This window comes from Oryx dammah, unplaced genomic scaffold, assembly GCF_014754425.2.
Source record: "Oryx dammah isolate SB20612 unplaced genomic scaffold, SCBI_Odam_1.1 HiC_scaffold_6, whole genome shotgun sequence".
NCBI classification, from domain to species: domain Eukaryota; kingdom Metazoa; phylum Chordata; class Mammalia; order Artiodactyla; family Bovidae; genus Oryx; species Oryx dammah.
Window position 1 is genome coordinate 17,019,610 of NW_024070190.1, and position 22,729 is coordinate 17,042,338.

At 46.4% G+C, this 22,729-nt stretch overlaps 1 protein-coding gene across 1 annotated transcript in view; it reads left to right on the plus strand.

Moving 5' to 3' along the window:
* The window catches only part of VSTM4 (V-set and transmembrane domain containing 4), an 81,251-nt gene that overhangs the window by 32,952 nt on the left and 25,570 nt on the right, over positions 1–22,729 (plus strand). Inside the window, exons 4-7 of the mRNA XM_040242851.1 lie at positions 1,283–1,390; positions 6,906–6,939; positions 20,516–20,622; positions 21,996–22,057. Coding sequence (XP_040098785.1) covers positions 1,283–1,390; positions 6,906–6,939; positions 20,516–20,622; positions 21,996–22,057 — 311 coding nt within the window. The remainder of the gene's footprint in view (positions 1–1,282; positions 1,391–6,905; positions 6,940–20,515; positions 20,623–21,995; positions 22,058–22,729) is intronic.

Sequence of the window (22,729 nt, forward strand, 5' to 3'; positions counted from 1 at the left end):
CTCTCTTTCTGTTCTTCTCCACGTGAGGATACCAGGAGAAGAAGTCTCCAAACCAGGAAGAGAGTCCTTATCAGACACTGCACCTACCAGTGCCTTGATCTTGGGCTTTCTAGTCGCTGGAACAGTGAGAAATAAATTTTTGTCATCTAATTCACCTGGCCTTTGGTATTTTTTTTTTATAGCAGCCTGGTTTTAAGATAGATATGAACATGATTTAAACTTTGGACTGTAAAGCAAACTTATTTTGAGACATTTGTAGATTGACGTATATTTCTAATAAGTAATACAGAGATTCCTTGTACCAGTTTCACCCTTTTATCCAGTTTCTCTCAAGGCATCATCTGGAAAGACTGCAGTATGACATTACAACCAGGATATTGACAGTGATACAGCTAAGATACAGAATATTCACTAGAAGGCTCCTGATAGCAAGGCCCACTCTTTTCCCACCCACTCCCTCCTTAACCCCTGGGAACCACTAATCTGTTCTCCATTACTACCATTTTTGTCACTTCAAAATACTTTGTGTAAATAAAATCATACTATATGTAATGAGGATACAGTATGTAATGGGGGGATTTTTTCCTCACTTAGTATAAGTCTGTGCTAAGAGTTGTTCCCTTTTATCACTGAGAGGTGTTTCATAGTGTGGATGGAGTGCTGTTTCACCATTCACCCACTGAAGAAGACCTGGGCGGTTTCCAATTTGGGGCTGTTATGAATAAAACTGCTACAAACATGCACAGCTGGGTTTTTGTGTGAACTGAAGTTTTCATTGCTCTGAACAAGTGCCCCCAGAGAGCGACTGCTGAGCTGCATGGTAGTTATTGGTGTGTCCTTTTAGAAACTGCCATACTGTTTTCAGAAGTGGCTGTACCATTTTACATTCTCACCAGCAAGGTTCGAGTGACCCAGTTTATTCATATCCTCGTCCGCATCTGTTATCGTCCTAGTTTTATTTTGGTTATTCTGATGTGTGCATGGGACATCTCATTCTTCATATGGATACTTATAGAACACAAGTCTTACGTTTTGATAAATCCAGTTCAATAAGTGTTCCTTATTTGAGTAATGCTTTGGTGTTAAGTCTAAATATTCTCTGCTTAGTTCTTGATCTCAAAAGTTCCACTTCTGTTTTCCCAGCGGTTTTCCTGTGCCTCCTTCACATGTAGGCGTGTGGGTCGTTCCGAGTTGCATTCTGATGCTGTGTGGAGCTCTTTATCTGGGGTGCCTGCTCTGGGCGGCCTGTCCTGGCAGTGACCCTCATGCCCCTGCCTTTCAGATCTCTACGTGTATGCTGTCCTCGTGTGCTGTGTGGGGATTCTTAGCGTCCTGCTCTTCACCCTGACCATCATCTGGCAGTCTGTGTTTAGCAAGAGGAAATCCAGAGGTAAGAGCATGGATAAAGTCATGTCTGGAGTGGGAGCGGAAGCAAACCACAGACAGACGGAAGGCGGCCGGGCAAAGTATCACTTTGGTTGAAAAACGCATCCTGCGTCGGGGATTATTTACCTGTGACTGGTAAGCAAAGTGAGTGGGGGAGATATGTCTCCCTTAGACTCTGCTACAGTCAACCGTAACCACTGTTGACATCATTGCAGTCCCCCCCGCCTTTTCTTAAATCCCTTCCTCCTGCGGTTTCTGAGTGCCCTTAACCTCTCTCTTCCTCCCAGAAGAGTCTGTGGGGTCCGATGACCCAGGCTTTGATTCTGGTTCTGCTGCTTAAGACTGGGTTTTTAGACACGTTCCTTACGCACTCTGAACTTTGGCTTTCTTATTTATTAAATAACATGGAATGGACACCACCTTCTTTAGACTGAATATTGCTGTGTGCTCTTAATTTTGTTACAGCATCGGACACTGTGCCCGGCAGGCATAGAAAGGGTTCCCTCCCCTTCTGTCCAGTCTGAGCGTTCACTTCATTCTGCCTCCTTCCTTGTTGATATCCATGTCCCCCCTGGATTCTGTCTTCAGCCCCTTCCTGCTTTAATCTTTCTTCCTTAGTGATTGCAGTAATTGCGACTCTGACTCTTATCTCCCTATGAATACTGCCTGCTTTCTCTCCCTAGCCCTCTCCTCTCACCAAGCCTCCACGACACGTTTCCATCAGCTCCTGTGTGTTTCCTCTGAAATACCCTTCCTGTGCCCTTCCACTTAGGAATTTCTGAAATAGATGGGGACACTGCAGCTCCCGGAGATGACCTGGGTAATAGCTGGGCTTTGGAATTAAAATAACTCAGTTCAGTGACAACTCTTCATGTCCTATCTGATGACTTACCTGCCATGCCTCACCTTCTCCATCTAAACAGTGAGAAGTACAGCAGTGTATCTGTCTCACAGGACTGTTGTGAGGATTAAGGTAAACAAAACACAAATGAAACCCTGAACACATTCTGCTTCCCTGTAAGTGTCCTGTATTTATGATGACATGTGGGTTAGTTATTAATATATATAATGGTCACTGTTAGCCTAAGTTCGTAAAGCTGGCAAGTATTCCATTTGGAGCTCGTGGCTTAGGGGGCAAAAGAACAGGGACACTGAGCACATTTCTAGAGGGGATTCTCTGCAGAGGCAGGGCTAAGGGAGCCAGGGAGAGATGGAGAGGGAGGCCCTCAGGAACCAACACCCATGGGATGCTGTTCCCACCCCAGACCTTAGGGGACAAGAGGAGGAGAGGTTCTGGAACTTGTGAGAGCTGCAGCTTTCAGAAAGCAGTCACCACTAGGAGCCTTGGAAGAACCCAGCCAGGCCAAACCAGGCGGGAGCAGGGAGTGAGCCAGGAGCTTCTACTCAGCCCCTTCCTGCCCTCCTCCTTCACATGTCCCAGGGATGCTTTCCTTTGGTCCTGCCACATAGACCTGAAGCCAGCGGAAAGCGCATAGAGGTCAGCCTCCAGGGCCTGAGTAGAGTGGAGAAGAGTGATGATGACCCGGATGGGAGCATGGAGCCTGAAGCACTGGAGACAGAGCCAGAGCTATAGGCAGATCCGTCTTCTGCAGCCCGCTCCCTGCCCACTCTGCTTGGTGCGTGTGTGCGGCGCTCCAGGCGCCCCCCTCCACGCCTGTGCCCACCTTCTCCACGGTGTGCAAGCTTTTCTCCTGTCGCAAACCCTCGATGACGTTGATGAGCTCGTGGAGCGTGTTGCACACGTGCAAATGTATTTGCCTCCCTCCAGGCGGATAGTGTGCAAGGCAGGGACCGCGCCTCTGACCTATTCTCCTTGGAATTTGGCAGATGACAGCTGCTCACCAAATGCTGGGCAAACGGCTTCGTCTCCCAGCTGCTTTGCTCCCAGCTGCTGGAGTTTGGATGCCACACGAGCAGCCCCCAAGCCTGTCTTGCTGTAAAGGCGTCTCTGCCTGGGCTCAGGGGCGTGATGGAGAAATATGCCCGGAGCTGCAAGACTGTTAGGCTGTGGGCAGGAGCAGGGAAACAGAGCCACACAGGGAGCTCAGTCGAAGTCCTTTTCCAGAGTCAACACGGCAGACCAGGACACATACTCCAGGCCTCCCCAAGAGCCACTGGGAACCCAGGTCTTAGCTGCCTTCAACCCCCTGGGAGTGGGCCCAGATGGCCTCATGTGTACCTGCACACAGCGTCTGAAACCCGTGCCCACTGCAGGCTAGACCCCTTGTTGGTCCCTCCACATTCTCACGAATCCTTACTGCCAGCCCAAACAACAGCCTTTGTTGCTCCCTTTTGACCAAGGACACAGCTGGAGAGCTTGTCCAAGTCCCCAAACAAGGGAGTGGGAGAGCCCAAGCCCAGCCCCATCCTCAGCCTTCGTGTTTCTGTTCAAGAAAATCTCAGCCATCTGGGAAGTGACCTTGCCGAGGAATTTTCCTTCAGCCTTCCATGTGGTTGTTGCTGAGGTCCTTCCTAAATAGCAACTCATACCTCCCGCAGCAACTTGGGGCTTGGCATCAGTTTGGTACAACTGCCACCTGCAGGCTGGCATCCTGTAGCCCAAGCAAAACCATGTCCAGGCTGGGGTTAGCCCTTACCTGGACATGGTAGCCTTAGAGTAGATTGGCCAAACCTTCAGGAATAGACCTCAGAGGCCCTAACACTGCTACAGGCACTGGCAGGATGGGGGCATGGCTGTGACAGGGACAGGCTCGGGGGGATGACGGCCTTCAGCCTGGGTGTGTTATCTGGGACCCTTAGCCATGCAGTGGGTATAGTGTGGCCCAGGCTGAGAAAGGTGGCCAGAACCTTGGGCTCCCATGTACCTTCCTATTAGAAGAGGTGAGAGAAACAGCCCTTCCTTTTAGAGTCCTCAAAGTGCAGAAGATCACAAGTTACCATTTAAAAGCACCACATCCTGAATTTCTGCTTCTATGCTTCTATGTACAGCGGTTGCCTTGTGTGGCACTGAGAGCCTTTGAGTCAAGAGCCCTGGGTACTAAGCTATGACCCATGGTGGAGACTGGCTCCAGAACCACCCTTTATTGCTTTTCTTCTCTTCCTGGCCTCCCTTCCTCACTCGCCAGTCAGTTTCCCAGGATTGCTTCCCACATAAACTCTGCACTTGAATCCTTGTCTTATGGACAAACTCTGCTTCTGGGGACCCCCAGCTAACACAGGTGACGCAGTTATGTCATCAGCAGTGATTATGCTATGCATGTGTAAGGGAGATTCCAAGTGAGGTCTAGTTATATTTCTCTGTAAAAATGCGTGTAAAATTTTGCATTAAGGTTTTAAAAATGTCCTTATTCCACAAGTCTCTAGGTATTAAATTGTTTTTTGGATTGAGTTTTCAGTAAATATTGCACGATTAGTAAAGATTTAGAAAATGAATATAAAATTAATCAAAATCACATAAATGTATTATAATTTTAGATAATTAATAACACAAGAAGTAAAATGTTATTGGAAATGGATTTTTATTTTACTTCGTATAGCCTTGTATGGATTTACATAGTAATAGAATTGAACATCATTTCTACTCCTATATTGTAAATAGATGTTAGCTCTGCAAAACCTCAGGATGAAAAGAGGCAGGAATGGATGAAGTTTCCTTACACTACTCAATACTTTAAACTGCTTTCAAGTTATATGTCAAAAGTCGTAATGATCTATCATGGAAAATGATTTTAATTCTCTACCAGCTGACAACTGGATTAGCTCATATTTCAATCCTTGTTGAAAGCAAAACATTGGAAACCTCTCCTCTGGTGAAAAGTGTATGTGCCCAGGCATTAGTCACTTGCTTTCTCAACACTGACACCGATAGTCCAAATCATTTATTGATTCATTGAGGCCGTTGATGTGCCCAGTGGCTTTAAGCCCCAGGACAGGTCTCTGTAGAACATGTCAGGATGGGTGAGAGGAATGCCTTAATTTCATGAAGTAGAAAGGCTCATTTAACAGGGAGGGAGGGAAAGGAATACAGCCAGACCTAGGGCAAGTTCCAGGGGAATGAATTCTAAGGAAAAGACTACCATGGGAGGTGAGGATGCAGAAAATGATGTCCTTAAAACTGTTCTTTCCAGGGGTATGCCAACCCCAGACTAAAGACCACTGACCTATATAGTAAGCTTAGGATAGTGCCAGGAAGACATGGTGAGTTCAATAAATATGAACTATGATTTTATTGTTATTGCAACTATAAATTAGCCAGCAAATAGTAGGTATTTAGTGAACACAGTGCAGAAAGAGTTCAGTCACTAACAAGGGGTTGGATCAGATAAACCAAAAGAACTCCCCAAAGCTGAGACTCTGTCATCCTGGTCTGGAGCCTGCACGGGTCACCTCCGTCACAGATCACTTCAAGTGCAGGAGTTTGGAACAACTGTTTTGTTTGCAGATCAGGAAGGTGACCTGGACTCAGCTGAACAGTTCTTCTGGCCTCAACTGGATCACTTACGCAGCCTCAGCCTGCTGGTGGGCACTGGGGCCTGGCTGCTGTGGGGCCTCAGATGGGACGTCTTATGTCTGTTTCATGTGGTTTCACCTTCCCGTAGGCTAGCCAGGCTTGTCTGTGTGGTAACAGAAGAGTTCCCTGCAATGAGAGAGAGAGAGAGAGCACAAACCTCAAAGCACAGGGCCTTTTATGCTTCTGCTTGTGATTCTTTGGCTAATGTTCCATTGGCCAAAGCTCATCGCATGGCCAAGCTCGGTGTCAGGGTAGGAGGGAGTTACATAAGGACGTGGAGAGATAGAAAATATTCATGTGTGATTCACTGGGGCCATTGATGTAACACTCTACTGCACAACTCCAGGGCCCTGTGGCTGTTTCAGCTTTCCTTCTATTTGAGGTAAGTTCAACAGTGAGCTTAGATTGGACACTTATAAGGTAACTGCCTAGGTATTCTTATTTTTCCTCTGCAGCTAGAATTTTTTTTTCCCCCTGAAGGCTACCTACTATGGAGAATGTCATTGCAAAAAAAAAAAAAAAAAAGATTGTCTTTCCCAGGGCCTCCTTTCAGTCCTGGAAGAGCTGTGATCATAGAATGAAAACCTGCTTTACAGAGAGGAGCATCTAGGTGGAAACAAGCTGCCCTGAGAACGCTTTCTCATAACTAAGGCAGAGCTCTGAGATTGGGTGGCTCTCATTCCAGGACTCTCATTCCAGGACTCAACCTGGCTTGCCAAAAAAAAAAAAAGAATACTGGGGGCTATGTAACCAGAAAGTCCGAGGTTTACGGCTACATGCCTGGCTTGATCCAGGTGTTGAACGATATCAAGTGTCCATGGCATCCTTGCTGTGAGTCTACTGTATTCACCCAAAGATAACCTGGAGAGGCGGTTAGTGCAAACACTGGACGACCCCTGGCCACCCGCATTTCCTAGTAGTTCCAGGGCACACGTGTCTAAGGCAGTGTATTTACCATCTGCAGTTCCGGGGCACACATGTCTAAGGTAGTTTATTTACCATCTTCTGTTTCTTCTTCCTTTCACAGTGAGACACTATTTGGTGAAATGCCCTCAGAACAGGTAGGAATATTTTCTTCCTTTTTCCATGTAAAATCTTCGCTATTTTACTTTCTTCTGATATTACCAAGAAATTGCTTAAATTCGTATCTTTATCTTAAGGTCTGCATATTAGTTTACAGATCGACCTAAAAACATGTATTCTGCATGCACTTGCATGTTTCCAGATTTCAGATTCTGGTTCTCACTCCCAGAGGGGCCAGTGAGCATGTGACTCATGCTGGCCCAATGTGCCTGCTGGAGGAGGCCTGGAACCTGCTCCTGGAGGACTGTTCCCCGTGTGGGAAGGGACTGGCAGATGGACTGAACCACCTGATGCCTTCTGACCACAAACACTCCTGACCCCCTTCCACCAATGCCTACTTGTCCTGTGCCCTACTCTACAGAATGTGTCCATTAGTGACGGATGTGCTAAGAGGCTGGCCTTTTAGCAGATGGGACACACCTTGCAGGTAACAATAGTTATAGTAGATATTGCAAACTCAAGAGTATTTAGAAATTTGAGACTTTTTTCCCGGACAGGATGAGTAAGATCAATTTCTCCCTGCTCTTCTTCCCTGCCAATAAGCATAACTATCAATTCTGGAAATAAAATAAGAGACCAACAAAGAAGGACTCGGAAAGGTAGTAAGAAGAAAATTATGAAAGACAAAGGCAAAGAAAAAAATCTTAAAAACAACCAAAGAGAAACAATTTATTACCTACAGGGAAACACAGATTTGAATGACAGTGCATTTTTTCATCTAAATCTGTGGAGGGCAGAAAGAAGCAGCACATTTTTCTATACAAACAGTAACAAGAGAGGTGGTAGTTAATATCAAATAAGATATCATGTAAGACAAGAAATATTACTAAAGACGAAGAAGAAATTTTTTTAATTATAAAAGATGAACTCATCAGGATGATATGATACATTGCCTGGGCCTAGCTACAGAGCCTCAACATAGGAAAGCAAAAAACAGAAAATTGAAAGATTTTCAATTATTCTAGAGCAACAGCTGGAAGTGCCAATGCTCCACTCTCAGTAATTGATAGAGTACCTAGGCAGAAAATCAACCAGGACACAGAAGATGAAGCAGTTTTGCCGGACAAGTAACAATAATTTGCCCAGTGATCGCATAATATATTCTTCTCAAGTGTTAGGAACATTCTCTGGGATAGATCATATACTAGGTCATAAAACATATCTTTATAAAATTGGGTATTTTATTTATGTAAGAAATCATACCAAGTCTGTCCTCTGACCACAACAGAATTAAATAGAAATTCGTGACAGAAAGAAATCTGGGAAATTCCTCAATGTTTTGAAAGTTCAAACAACATACTTTTAAATACTGTGTGGGTCAAAGAAGAAGTCAAAAGAGAAGTTAGAAAATATTTTGAATTAAATAAAAATGAAAACACAGCATATCAAACCTCATAGGATGCAGCTAGAGCAGTGCTCACATAAGAATTCATGGCCCTTAGGTGCCGAGACCAGACAAGAAGAAAGGCCTAAAGTCAGTGCAGTAAGCTTTCACCATAAGAAACTAGGAAAAGAAGTGTGAGTGAAATCTGGAGTAAGCAGAAGAAAGAACATAGTAGAGATTAGTACAGAAATCAATAGCATGGAAAACGCATGCATGTGCGCGCGCGCACACACACACACACAGAAGTATCAGTGAAATCAGACTTGGTTCTTTGTAAAGGTCAGTGGACCCGACAAACCTTAAGTTAGATTGTCCACGAAAATAAAAAAGAAAGAAAAAAACCAATTAGCAAAATTAGGAAGGAAAAAAGGAGTTCCTACAAACCCTATAAAAATTAAAAGGTTATAATCCTTATAATCTAAATGTATTCTAACAAATTAGACAACATAGATGAAATGGAAAAATTCCTAGAAAAACAAAAATTTTCCAAAACTGATTTTAAAATAAAGCTATAATCTGAATACGGAGAAGGCAATGGCACCCCACTCCAGTCCTCTTGCCTGGAAAATCCCATGGATGGAGGAGCCTGGTGGGCTGCAGTCCATGGGGTTGCTGGGAGTTGGACACGACTGAGCGACTTCACTTTCAGTTTTCACTTTCATGCATTGGAGAAGGAAATGGCACCCCACTCCAGTGTTCTTGCCTAGAGAATCCCAGGGATGGGGGAGCCTGGTGGGCTGCCATCTATGGGGTCGCACAGAGTCGGACACGACTGAAGCGACTTAGCAGCAGCAGCAGCAGTAGCATAATCTGAATAACCTGTAATAAGTCAAGAAATTAAATTGTTAGCAAAACACTAAAAAACTAGTAAATATAATAGTAATGAAAATGAGTACATTCACAGATGTAGAGAGCAAACTGGTGGTAGTCAGTGTGGAGAGGGAAGGAGGAGGGGCAAGATAGGGGTAAAGGATTAAAAGGCAGAAACTGTTCTGTATAAAATAGGTATACCACAAGGATATATGGAACAACACAGGGGATATAACCAGTATTTTTCCCCAATATTTTTTTTCCAATATTTTATAATAAGTATATATGGGATATAACCTTTAAAAATGTGTATCACTATGTCATATGCCCGAAACTTGGTTAATATCGTACAGCAACTGTACCTCAGTTTTTAAAATGAGCAAAAAGATTTGAATAGATAGTTCCCTAAAGAAGATATGTAAAAGGCTAACAAGCTCATGAAAATGTGCTCCATATCATTAGTATCAAGCAAGTGTAATTAAAACCACAATGCCATTATGCCACCAAACGCCCGCTACGATGACTGTGGTAAAAAAGACAGTGTCCAAGGCTGGCCGGGGTGTGGTGAGACTGTGTATTGCTGGGGAGCGTGTAAAATGGTGTAGCCGCTTTGGTTAACACAGTAGATATAGACTCAGCCATATTCACTATTATTTATTTGGCAAGAGGAAACTTTTGTAGGGTGACAGAGATGTTCTAAACCTGTATTGAGGCAATGGTTGTACAACTTCATAAATCTACTAAAATTATTGAATCGTATGCTTATGATCAGGGAATTTTATGGGGAGTAAATTTTGCCACAAGTGGGCCTTAGAAAGCATCACTACAAACAAAGCTAGTGGAGGTCATGGAATTCCAGTTGAGCTGTTTCAAATCCTGAAAGATGATGCTGTTAAAGTGCTGCACTCAATATGCCAGCAAATTTGGAAAACTCAGCAGTGGCCACAGGACTGGAAAAGGTCAGTTTTCATTCCAATTCCAAAGAAAGGAAATGCCAAAGAATGCTCAAACTACTGCACAATTACAATCATCTCACATGCTAGTAAAGTAATGCTCAAAATTCTCCAAGCCAGGCTTCAGCAATATGTGAACCGTGAACTCCCTGATGTTCAAGCTGGTTTTAGAAAAGGCAGAGTAACCAGAGATCAAATTGTCAACATCTGCTGGATCATGGAAAAAGCAAGAGAGTTCCAGGAAAAAAACATCTATTTCTGCTTTATGGACTATGCCAAAGCCTTTGACTGTGTGGATCACAAGAAACTGGAAAATTCTGAAAGAGATGGGAATACCAGACCACCTGACCTGCCTCTTGAGAAATCTGTATGCAGGTCAGGAAGCAACACTTAGAACTGGATATGGAACAACAGACTGGTTCCAAATAGGAAAAGGAGTACATCAAGGCTGGATATTGTCACCCTGCTTATTTAACTTATATGCAGAGAACATCATGAGAAACACTGGACTGGAAGAAACAAGCTGGAATCAAGATTGCTGGGAGAAATATCAATAACCTTAGATATGCAGATGACACCACCCTTATGGCAGAAAGTGAAGAGGAACTAAAAAGCCTCTTGATGAAAGTGAAAGAGGAGAGTGAAAAAGTTGGCTTAAAGCTCAACATTCAGAAAATGAAGATCATGGCATCTGGTCCCATCACTTCATGGGAAATAGATGGGGAAACAGTGGAAACAGTGTCAGACTTTATTTTGGGGGGCTCCAGAATCACTGCAGATGGTGATTGCAGCCATGAGATTCAAAGACGCTTACTCCTTGGAAGAAAAGTTATGACCAACCTAGATAGTATATTCAAAAGCAGAGACATTACTTTGCCGACTAAGGTCTGTCTAGTCAAGGCTATGGTTTTTCCAGTGGTCATGTATGGATGTGAGAGTTGGACTGTGAAGAAGGCTGAGCGCCGAAGAATTGATGCTTTTGAACTGTGGTGTTGGAGAAGACTCTTGAGAGTCCCTTGGACTGCAAGGAGATCCAACCAGTCCATTCTAAAGGAGATCAGCCCTGGGATTTCTTTGGAAGGAATGATGCTAAAGCTGAAACTCCAGTACTTTGGCCACCTCATGAGAAGAGTTGACTCATTGGAAAAGACTCTGATGCTGGGAGGGATTGGGGGCAGGAGGAGAAGGGGACGACAGAGGATGAGATGGCTGGATGGTATCACGGACTCGATGGACGTGAGTCTGAGTGAACTCCGGGAGACGGTGATGAACAGGGAGGCCTGGCGTGCTGCGATTCATGGGGTCACAAAGAGTCGGACATGACTGAGCAACTGAACTGAACTGAAATTATGCCTTAGGAAAAAAAAAATATTTTTTAAGCATATGCCCTGAAAAGCCTCCAGTATTGGCATTTCAGACACTGGAAGAGGTTATGGCTCGGGGGACGCCATAGGCTGTGGAGAGGTCAGCCTGCCAGTGTTTCTTGGAACTTGCATCTAGCGTCTGGCCTTAAATCCTTAGCAAGCGGTGCGGGAGTCTGCTTGCTGAGGGGGGCTTGGGTCTGACTGTGAGACTGTGCTTCCTTCCCTTCCCTCGTTTCCCCTCAGTTGCATCTATTCTGAGCTGGTGCTGATGTTATAAGTACAGTGAGGATGTCACCCCAGCCCCGTGGGCATTAGAGCTTGGTCTCCCCTCAGTCCTGCAAAGCCAGAGGTCAGAGATGAGCACAAAGTCCCGCTTAACTGCTGCCGCCTTGACCCGCTGGTGCTGTGAACTAGACTGGGTGCCTGAGCTAAGCTTGTCCCACGACCTGTCTCCTGTCGGGCCAGTCCACAGATCTGCCTCTGGAAAACCTGCCTCTCTCACCGTACCCCAGGACCCTGCAGGGACTGGGTCTGCCCTCTCAAACCTGGGCGCCCTCCTGGCTTGCACGCAGCTTTCTGTTAAGAACCTCATGCTGATTTGCTTAATGCAGGCTGTTCTCTGCCACGGGGCCCCTCTTGTGAACCGGTCCGTCCTTGCCATTTTAACTGGCCTTGACCTGAATTGTGCTCTGCCTCTGTAGCCCAAGCATTTCTTTTTCCTGTCCCTGTTGTGCCAGGGAGCTCCCACCTCTGGGCTCCATAATCACTGCTATGGCAGCGGGCCCCCGGGCCCCTCAAGCCATGACTGGGATGAATGTCTGTCTTTGTCCTCTGGCCACTTCCTCCTAAGGGAGAATGGGCAGAGAGCACAGGCAGGGGAGGGGCCCTCAGGAAGAGGCCACGTGCTGGCCCTGGTCACCGAGAGCGGGGCCTTGCCAAGTGACTGGGGCAGAACTTGGGGACGCTAGGGGATTCCTTGACTTTTTGAGAGAAGTTCAAACAGGAGGAAAACAAGTCTCATCTTCATGTGTGCCGGCCCTGAAGTCGGAAACTGCCGTCTCCTGGGAGGGTGGCCTTGACCTGCAGAGCTGGAGGACTGTTCCTTTCCCGTGGCGGATCGCCCTCTCCCGGACCAGACACTGGGCCTTAGAGAGCATCTCAGGGCGCTGCAAGATTTCAGCTCTCTGGAGAGCAGCTCAGCTGATGACTGTGAAACTGTACCCAAAGCTCCAGAAAATCAGACTGGAAGTGCAAGGCCACCGATTTCGTGGGTTGGTGATGTGCTCCCACACCATGACTCCTCCCCGGCGCACTCAAGGGCCTCTCTTCAAGTTCAGTCAAGCTGTCAAGAGGGCGGACGGGGCACAGAAAGGTAGTTCCCAGCCAGCACATTTCCTGACCTTTTGCTTGAACTCATCTTATGCACTTGAGATAATAAAGTATCTCCAAGTGGAAGAAATTAAGGTGGGCATTATGTTATCTGTGCCGATAACAGTTACAGCTGAAGTCGTCCAAGCTTTCTTTATGTTTTCTGGTGCAAACACTTTCTCAAGGATAGACAGTCAGGTCAACAGACTCTTTACATGTTGGATAAATTATAGGCACAGCTTTACTGTGTTTCATGAGCTTAGGTTAAAGCATTTTTCAGTCTTTTCTGAAACATCAGAGTTTTATAAACATTTTAAAACATACTTCACAATCGAAGTTTGGGATTACTAAGTGATTTGTTTAGGGTCTTGGAGAGAAGGCAGAGATGTGATTTCAAAGAGAATATAAAGATATGTGCTCCAAACTGAGGTACGTGACTACTTGCTTCGTGTGTATTGAAGCATAGTGAATAGGAGCAGTGTTACAAAATGTTTATTCCTTCTGTGAAGGGCCGTCTGCTGTGATGGTTAAAGATTCTGTGGCCAGGCTGCCTCAGTTCACATGCCAGCTCTACCATAGACTGCTGTGTGCCTTTGGCTAATTTTTCAACCTCTCTGATAAAATGAGAGCAATCATAGCTCTAGCATGTAAGGAGTTGGAAGGATTTCATGAGTTAGTCTGTATAAAGTGCTTCCAACAGGTAAGTGGTGAGCTCTGTGCAAATAGTCCTGTTATTATTCAGTCAATACGTAGGAGTGTTTCTTCTGTAGGCTTGTAAGGCCCATTGAGTGAGGATGAAATAACACCAGCCCACGCCTTGAGGTCTGGGAGACCCAGAGGAGCCAGGCGGTGGCGGAGCCGTGGCCACAGCGCCGTCGCGGGCACCCAGCGGGGGCGCTCCCAAGCCTGTCTCAGCGGTCTCCTGGGGCTGAGGTCTGGGCCGGGTCTTGGAGGTTGAGTTAGAGCATTCCAGGAGAAGAGGGATGGGGGCAGCAACACATAGAAGTGGGGCGAGAAGAGCACAGCTGGGGAAGGGGTTTCGTCCCTGGGGTGAGGAATCTTGGAGATTCAGGGCAGAACAGCAGGCAGATTGTGGAGATGGTGGCAGGGCAGATTCCAGAGGATGGCAGTCATCATATTAAAAGTAATGACAAAGCCTCATTTATTAAATGCCTGGCGCGGTGCTAAGCACGGGACACACACCATCTTCCTCTGGCCTCACAACAACCCCATGAGTGGCTGCTGTGATTATCCCCATCCTACAGATGAGAAACCAGTCCCCAAAGAGTGTGGATGTTGGTGAGGTCTCCTGACCAGTGAGAGCAGGAACAGTAGGGCTACCAGCCCAGGCCACCTGGCTCTGGGGCTCACACGCTAGCCCAGGCGTTCTGGGGGCTTGGGTCTGACTGTGAGAGCTTTGGTATTGGCAGTCAAGAAGTGGGTGCTGCAGAAGAGTCAGGGCAACGGAAGGGGAAGCGGGAGGGACTTGGCTGGAGATGATGCGGCGGCTCTGCCTCTTGCGGACTCTGAAAAGTCCAGTGAGCTCTCGTCATAGGCATCGATTTGTAGGCGTCTTCCCTTGTGACCACAGTCAGCTGAGCAAGCCAGTGGGTGAGGGCTGGGACGACAGGCTCCCGGTGTGTGTCTCCTGGTCTCACTCCTGCATCCCGGAGGACATCGCTGTGCTGTCTTATGCTGGCCCACCCTGGGGCTCAGGCTCACCTCCCTCCTTTCAGAGCCCCAGGCAGAGGCATGCAAGGGGAAGACGGCCGTGGTGATGGGATCTGGTTATTCCTGGAATAACACGAAAAGCCTCCACCTGGTTTTGGCATCAGCTGGAACTATGCCACCTGCTTCGTGGTGGTGTGGGAGCAGTCTCTCAGCTTCTGTGGGACTAGGCCACTCTCCACCAAATGGGCATCAGCTTGCCTTTGTCCTGTAGCTCAGGGTTGTCATGAGGGCTCGATGGGATAATGCCGGCTGTGGACTAATTCCTCATAATTACTCATCAAGTGCTCGTGTACCTCTGTGGCTGAACACTTGATGCGGTATATTTCTAATCCTCATAAAAAGCTTGCTAGGTACAAATTAATCTCCCCAGACTAAGAGCATGAATAAAACTGCCAACTCTTAGATGAATAGCTAGCCCTCTATACTATTTATAGACCTTTGGTTTGCAAGCGCAGATGGTCTTATCCAAGAGAAGGCTCAGCTGGCTCCTGGCCGGGGTGCTGCAGGGTGTGGGCCTCCACCAGGGGACACTGGGCCCTCGGGGCCGTGACTTCTGTCCCCAGCCTCCCTCCAGGCAGCGCTGCCTCCAGGTTTTGATGCGACTCCAGCCAGTCCTGCCCCCCTCAGGAAAGGAGAGGTGGCTCAGGAGCCTTCACCCAGGCCTCATGAAGGACTCGTCTTGCTTCCCCAGGAAGCAAACACAATTGCACTCACTGCTGTGGGACCAACCTGAACCATGCTCTATGGCCAGAGCGTGAGATTGTGCTGAGCAGGGGTTGGGGGTCAGTGCCACCCAAATGGGTCCCTTCAGCCCTAGAAGGCAGTGAGTGGATGCTGGGCAGAGAACCCCAGGGATCCCTTTTTGCCATAATTCTTATGACCCAAGGCCAACACTGCATGGAACCGCTGAATATTAAGGAAGCACCTCCCAGTCTTACCAGTTGGTGTTCAGAGATTTTAAACTTTACCAACTAAACCTAAGCCCTTCTGGAGACTCAGTGAGACCTGGCCGGGACTGCAAAGGACGAGCTCTCATGACAAGCCCAGCAGAACCTCTGAGGTGATCTAAACCGTTTATGATGAAAGGCCACGGGGCGGCTGTGGACAGGAAGGTGCCTTGGCAATTACCTCACAAAGGAGCAGCTCTTATCCTGATGCTCTTCGCAAAATGCATGCAAGAAGGTCGCATGCAGAAAGTGACCATCAGGACCCCCAGGGGTCTGCAGGGCCTTTGTACGCGCTCCTCCCCGTGCAGGTTTCTGAGAATTCTGCCAAGTCCAGCCAGCTCCCTGTTCAAGGAGAGCAGATCCCATAGTGATGACGATACCAGTGCTGGTAGGATAGTCGTAGGCGACACCCATTTAGTGCTTCTACTTACCAGAGGTGTGTGCTTGACAGAATGTGACGTATTTATGAGAAAAAGTCTTTTCAAGGGAAGCACCATTCTTCCACCTTGAGAGTGAAGTTCTCCAGGCTGTACAGAGCTCCTGGCATGGACTGTGGATGACTTTGTGTGGTCGTGGAAGCCTATGGAGCGCTTTCAGAAACCTTGAGCCAGATGTCAAGAAACTCACCCTGTTTATGCTAGTCCTTGGTTGACCTTGGTGAGGGGGGACCTGTAACTGCAAATGACAGTGAGTTGCTAACATAGCTGTTGTGACCCATAGCCCCCTACAGACCCCAGCACTCAGTCCGACCTCTCTTACCAGGACAGAGCTCTCAGCAGCTGCGTTTAGTATAGACTGAAAATGCAGTGAAATGCTGATAACGCCTTCTGCTACCTTCTCTTTAGGAAGCTGGTTTAAGCCCAGAGCAGCCTTTGTGGATCTGCCTCTATTGACCTTCTTCCTGCCCTAGTTTTCTTGTTCTCTGTTGTCTGGGCTGGGCCCAGAGTCCTTGCTTCAGGGCCTGGCGGCAGATGGAACTGGTTCAGATCCCAGTGCACCTGTCTTGACCCCTCTGAGGCTTCGTTTTCCCATCTGGGAGGGTCACAGATTGTGGCTATCAGGTACTTTTCACAGTGCCCTGCGTAGGGTAGACTGATAAATGCAAATAAAAGGAGATATCACATTTTTCTTTATTAAATGAGAGAAATTTTTTAAACTGATAAATCTGGTGTTAAAAAGGATGAAAACATAAATATGCTTACCCATTGACCAAGTGGCTATAAAATAGTACTAACTTGTCAGAAATCATTTTGACAGTGGGTATTGAATAGCCTTTAAAATGATCCTTTTTTTCTGAACTAATATTTCTGGGTCTAAGAATTCAAAAAACAAAAGTCTAAGAATGGAAAACCATTATGCACAAATATATTTATAGCAATGTTATTTATACATCAAGTTGGGAAACAGATGTTTAGATGCTGGGGAAAGGCTAAGTAAATTTCAGCATGTCTTGTCATTAGAATAGTAGGGTATATCAATTTGGAAAATGTAGGTTAAGTAAAAAGAAGGATGCAAGATTGTAATACAGTTTTATTTTTTAAAAAACAGTGTATAAGAGCTAGGGAAGAGTTGAAATTTAAATCCACGCAAAAGCTTGCCCATGGATGTTGCTAGCAGCTGTTTATTCATAATCTCCAAAACTTGGGAGCAACACAGATGTCCTTCAGCAGATGAATGAATACAGAAACTCTGGGGCATTCAAACAATGGAATATTATTTGACATTAAAGAGAGATGAGCTATCAAGCTATGAAAAGACATGGAGAAAACTTAAATGCATATTTCTAAGTGAGTGAAGCCAGTCTGAAAAGGTTCAGACAATGTACGGTGTTCTGGAAAAGGCAAAGCTACGGAGACAGTAAATAGTGGCTGCCCGAGAGGGGGGAGAGGGATGACTAGGTGGAGCACAGAGGAATCTGGGGGCATGGAAACTATTCTGTACCTTGCTCTAGGAACGGATACACTATAAATTTGTCCAAACCCATAGGATGTATACCACCAAGAGTGAACCCTAATTAAACAGTGACCTTTGGGCGATAATGATGTGTCAAAGTAGTTTCATTAATTATCGCAAATATACCATTCTGGTGGAAGAAGTTCATGATGTGGCTGGGCAGTGGTCTGTCTGAAATCTCTGTACCTTTTGCTCGGTTTTGTTGTGAACACAGAACTGCTCAAAAAAAGAAATAAAACACAGAAGAGGGAAAAGACTGGAAATATTTACAAAGGTTACGACAGACTTATTGTTTTTGTTTTCATGTCTGTAATTACCATTTTAAAACATGAACATGCATTAATTTATAATGGAAAGAAAAAGAAAACATTTCAAGAGTTTAAGATGCTAGAAAATGGAGCTGTTCATGTGGTTGTGTATTTAAACAATCCCGAGGGTGTCTGACCCCTTTTTGCCTCTTAGTGGCCAGGGTTTTGTAAACACACATTCCTTTTGGCTATTTGTGAGTTTACACAGCTGACCTTATACTTAAAGGCATGGCCAATTAGAGTTTTTGCCCGATAAAAATAAGCTATCTCTGGGGACTCTTGGTGTGAACTATATTCTTAGAAATTTCCCCACTAGTCACTGTGTGACTCAGTAACTCTGCTGCTGCTGCTGCTGCTAAGTCGCTTCAGTCATGTCTGACTCCATGCTACCCCATAGACGGCAGCCCACCAGGCTCCCCCGTCCCTGGGATTCTCCAGGCAAGAGCACTGGAGTCGGTTGCCATTTCCTTCTCCAATGCATGAAAGGGAAAAGTGAAAGTGAAGTCGCTCGGTTGTGTCCGACTCTTAGCGACCCCATGGGCTGCAGCCCACCAGGCTCCTCCATCCATGGGATTTTCCAGGCAAGAGCACTGGAGTGGGGTGCCATTGCAGGACTCTGTTAAAATAGCCTATTTTCTTTCATTAAATGTATACATATTAGATAGGTATTTGTGTTTAATTTACTGTTTTTCAAAGATTATTCTATCACATGTGTGCATGCTAAGTCGCTTCGGTCGTGTCCGACTCTTTATGACCCTGTGAACCGTAGCCCACCAGGCTCCTCTGTCCCTGGGATTCTCCAGGCAAGAATACTGGAGTGGGTTGCCACGCCCTCCTCCAGGGGGATCTTCCCAACCCAGGGATCAAACCCGCATCTCTTATGTCTCCTGCATGGTCAGGGGGGTTCTTTACCACTAGCACCACCTGGGAAGCCCCTATACAATCACATGGTTTAGTAATTTAAATTTAAAAGTTAAATAATTAATTTAAACAATATATGTGCAGTGATAATTCTCCCTGTCCAGTCTTCTATCTCTTTAGATCTTCAGCACCCACATTCGAAGGAATACTTTTTAAATTCTCTAATGAATATTTCCAAAGTGAATATTTCCAAAGTTTCTCTATGCTTGTGTACATAAATACTAATATATATCATTTTCTCCTTTTTTTAATACAAAAAGTGACACGTTTTACACATTGTCCAACACCTAGCCTTTTCACTTAACAGTGGGTCTTTCCTTATCCTGGTATAAATAGCTTCCTCATTCCAGTTTCAAAGGACCCTCTGTATGCGTTTATGGATCTGCCATAATTCCCTTCCCCAGTCCCGTGCTGGTGGACAGTTGGGTTGTCTCTAATCTATTGCTGTTACCAATAGCACGATAATGTCTTATATGGACCTGTTGTACCCATGCAAGAATATCCACAGAATCAATTCCCAGAAGTGAAACTGCCAGGTCATAGAATATAAACCTTTCTAATTCTGATAGCCCTGTGATCCTGATTGCTGAATTATTCTGCATCAGGAAGGGTTTCCACTTGTACCCCCAATACTTCTGAGTGCCTGACTCTTCACACCCTTGCCAAAAGGGTGTTTTGCCTTAAGTCTGATTGTTGCCATTCTGGTGTGTGCAGAAAGGAAGTGCAGTACATTTTTATTTGGATTCCTCTTTCTTGAGGAAGTTTTAGCACGTTTTCCTAGGTATGAGCCTTTCCTCTTGGGTGAAACTGTTTACCACCTTCGTTCATTTTGGTTATTGGGTCATATTTTGATGGATTTCTAGAAGCCCTGTGTATCATGGAGATAGCCTCTCTCGGTAACTGTACTTACCTGGCCGATTATGTGTCTGAGGGCAGGAGAGGCACGCTCCTCTGGGTTGCTGGAGCCAATCGGATGCATCTGAAAGGAGACTGATGGCTGTTCAAGGAAGTGTGTGCACTCTGTCACGCCGATAGCCCTGGCAACAGGTCTCACATCAGGCCAGTCTGGGTGTGCAGTTTCTGTGTTGCGTGCTTACCAACTGTGGCTTAGGGCAAGCCACTTGGCATCTCTGAGTCTTGGTATTCTTACCTGTAATATAAGGCTTACCCATTACTTTGGGTTATAATGGATAACACGTAGAATATGATACTACGGTGATTATATAGGAACCACCCAGATAAGTGAAAACACTCGCCACACCCCTGAGGATCATTTCCGCCTCTGCCTTATAGGTGAAGGTGCAGCAGGATATGGCTAATCGCTGCAGCCCCTGGGGCTCCCAGCTGCCGTTCCCCAGGGTCCTTTCTCACTGGCCCAGGGGCTGCTCTGTCTCTGGATCGTGAACCACAAAGACATGTGCAAGGCATGCTGGTGTTAGGGGGGCTCAAGGAGAAGTTTTTAGTGCTGTCTTAACACCCTACTGGTGATATAGCCAAGCCAGACTGAGTAGACCCATTAACTACGTGTAAACCACTAATCTATACATCCCCGAACAATGTAAGCAAGCTGGCCCTGGGTCTCTCCAGAGACTTTGGAACTTTGTACAGCACAGCACATAGTTCTAACTAGCTCGTCTCATCATCCTTAGCCAAGGGTCAGAACCAAGCATGCCTGGAGATAAGCAGAGAGCCACCTCATTTCAGCTCTAAAAAGCTCCTGCCTTACAGAGGTCCGTCTGGGTTCTCAGAAACTGTTGCTTCCTTTCCTGGGAAGAAACCTGCCTTTGCCTTCACCTGGACCTTTTTCCTCTCCAGCTCGGGGGAGACTGTCACGAGCGTGACCAGCTTGGCTCCACTGCAGCCCAAGAGGGGCAAGAGACGGAAGGAGAAAGCTGACGTCCCTCCCGCAGTCCCTGCCAAAGGTAGGGAGCTAGCCCGTGGTCGCCGCGTGCGAGCACAGCACCTGGGGCCTGACGTGAGTTTAGGGCGGGAGATGGGCAGATGGGGCGCGGCAGCCCTGATTATATGGCCTGGAAAACGCCACCTAGATTCTCATCGAATCTGAGCCCTGTCCCTGAGGTGGGCTGGTGGGGGGTGGTGCCGTTGGCCACACACGGCTTTAGCAGGGAGCTGCGGGGGTTGTGGAGTGGGGTCAACCTCTACAGACTATTTTAAAGTGTATTTCCTTCTGAACTACTAATGTGATCTGCGCAAAGCAGGATGGGGCAAAAAGGTGTCTGTTCATTTAAGGGAAAACGTTTCTCTGATTTTTCTAAGGATAAAAACTGGGTGAGTATTTAGTTTGGATTTGTTCTAGGGATAAAATGAGGGTTACTCCTTGATTCCAAGGAATCATGACGGAGCAGCACAAATGAGGGAGATGGGCATTTCCTGAGGCAAGAACTACAGGTGTCTTTAAATAGTTCCTAAAATAACGGTGGCTGATTTAGGTCATACCTCACAGGCTTTGATATAGAGTTGGGAATACAAGGGTTGCCACAGTGAGTAATTTAATAGCAAGACAAGATCCATTGTATCCCTCAGCTGGGGCTCTAGGGTATCCCCTAAGTGCCCGTTGAGCCCTGTGGCAGAAGGCAGTGGTGCTGAGTGTGAACATACATCAGTGGACAGAGAGGCTGGGAGGCACAGGCCTCCTGGGAGGCATGACACGTGTGGGTCTGGGAGGGAAGGGGGTCCCTGCTCTGGGCTGGGCAGTGTACTGCTGTAGAGTCTCATTCTATCAGGGTGGCCAGTGCCTTGTCTAACGAAAGACGAAAGTGAGACTCAGAGAACCACGTGGCAGAGGCTGACTTTGGGTTCAAGTCCCAAATCATTTAAATACTAGTCAGTTACATGACATTACAGGAAGAGCCTCGGTTTGCTCCTCCGTTAAATGGGGACAATAAGACCTTCCCTAATGACCTCACAGGGTGGCTGTGAGGGTCAAAGGTCACCACTGTCAGGGTTAGTGTGCAGCTAGGAGGAAGCCCCAGGGAAAGTTCCAGCCTCAGCCTTAACCAAGGATACTTGGTTCTCACCTGCACATCTGACCTGTTTGTAGCTGGTGGTGTTTTATTGACCTTGTTGAGGAGAGAGGATGACATGTCCAAAGGCTCGGAGGGGATCACCGTTCCCCAAAGGGCAGCAGCCCAGCTGTTACCTGGATCAGAAACTAGAGTTCTTCCCCGAAGGCAGGAAGGGGCCCAGAAGACTCTGTGTCTGTGGTGCTCATGGTATGTGGACTTTAAGGGTCTTGGGAGGGACTGCAAACTAAACGCTTGACTGTTTTCTACAGCTCCCATTGTCACCACGTTCCATAAACCGAAGCTGTTAAAGCCACAAAGGAAGGTCACCCTGGTGAGTAACCACATTCTCTGTGTTGTTCCTCAAGCCCCACACACACTCTGGTCTGAGGAGCACCTTAATTGATTCAAAACACGCTCCAAGTTTTGGTGCTTCGTCCCCAAGCAAAGCCATTCTCTCTTCTTGGGTCAGCTTTTGAGCCAATTTTTCTCCATACCTAGTTCCCAGAATGGCTTTTTAAAAATACGCATGGGATTGCTTTTTATCATCTATGCTCCTTTTTGAAAAGAAGGAAAAAAATCACACTCTGGAATGTGTGAAATATAAAGTGGACCAGCTTATATAAATTTGTCTTGATAACCACTCTGAAGAGACTGCGAAAGAACCTTCCAGAATACATGTACTTTTTATTTTGAAATGCTTTTTAGATTTACAGAAGTGTTAGAAAGATGATACAGAAAGTTCCTGTCAACTCTGCGCCCAGCTTTTCCTAAGGTTAACATCTCACAAAGCTGTGGTGTATTTGTCAAAACTAAGAATTTAGCCTCAGCATATTACCATTAACTGCACTCCAGATTCGGGTCAGATTTCAGGAGTTTTTCCGCGAATGTTCTTTTTCTGGTGCAGGATCCCATCCAGGCCAGCACGTGGACGTCATGGTCCTGCCTCCTTAACCTCTCCCAGTCAGGACCAGTGCCTCACTTCTGTGGCCTTGACACTTTAAAG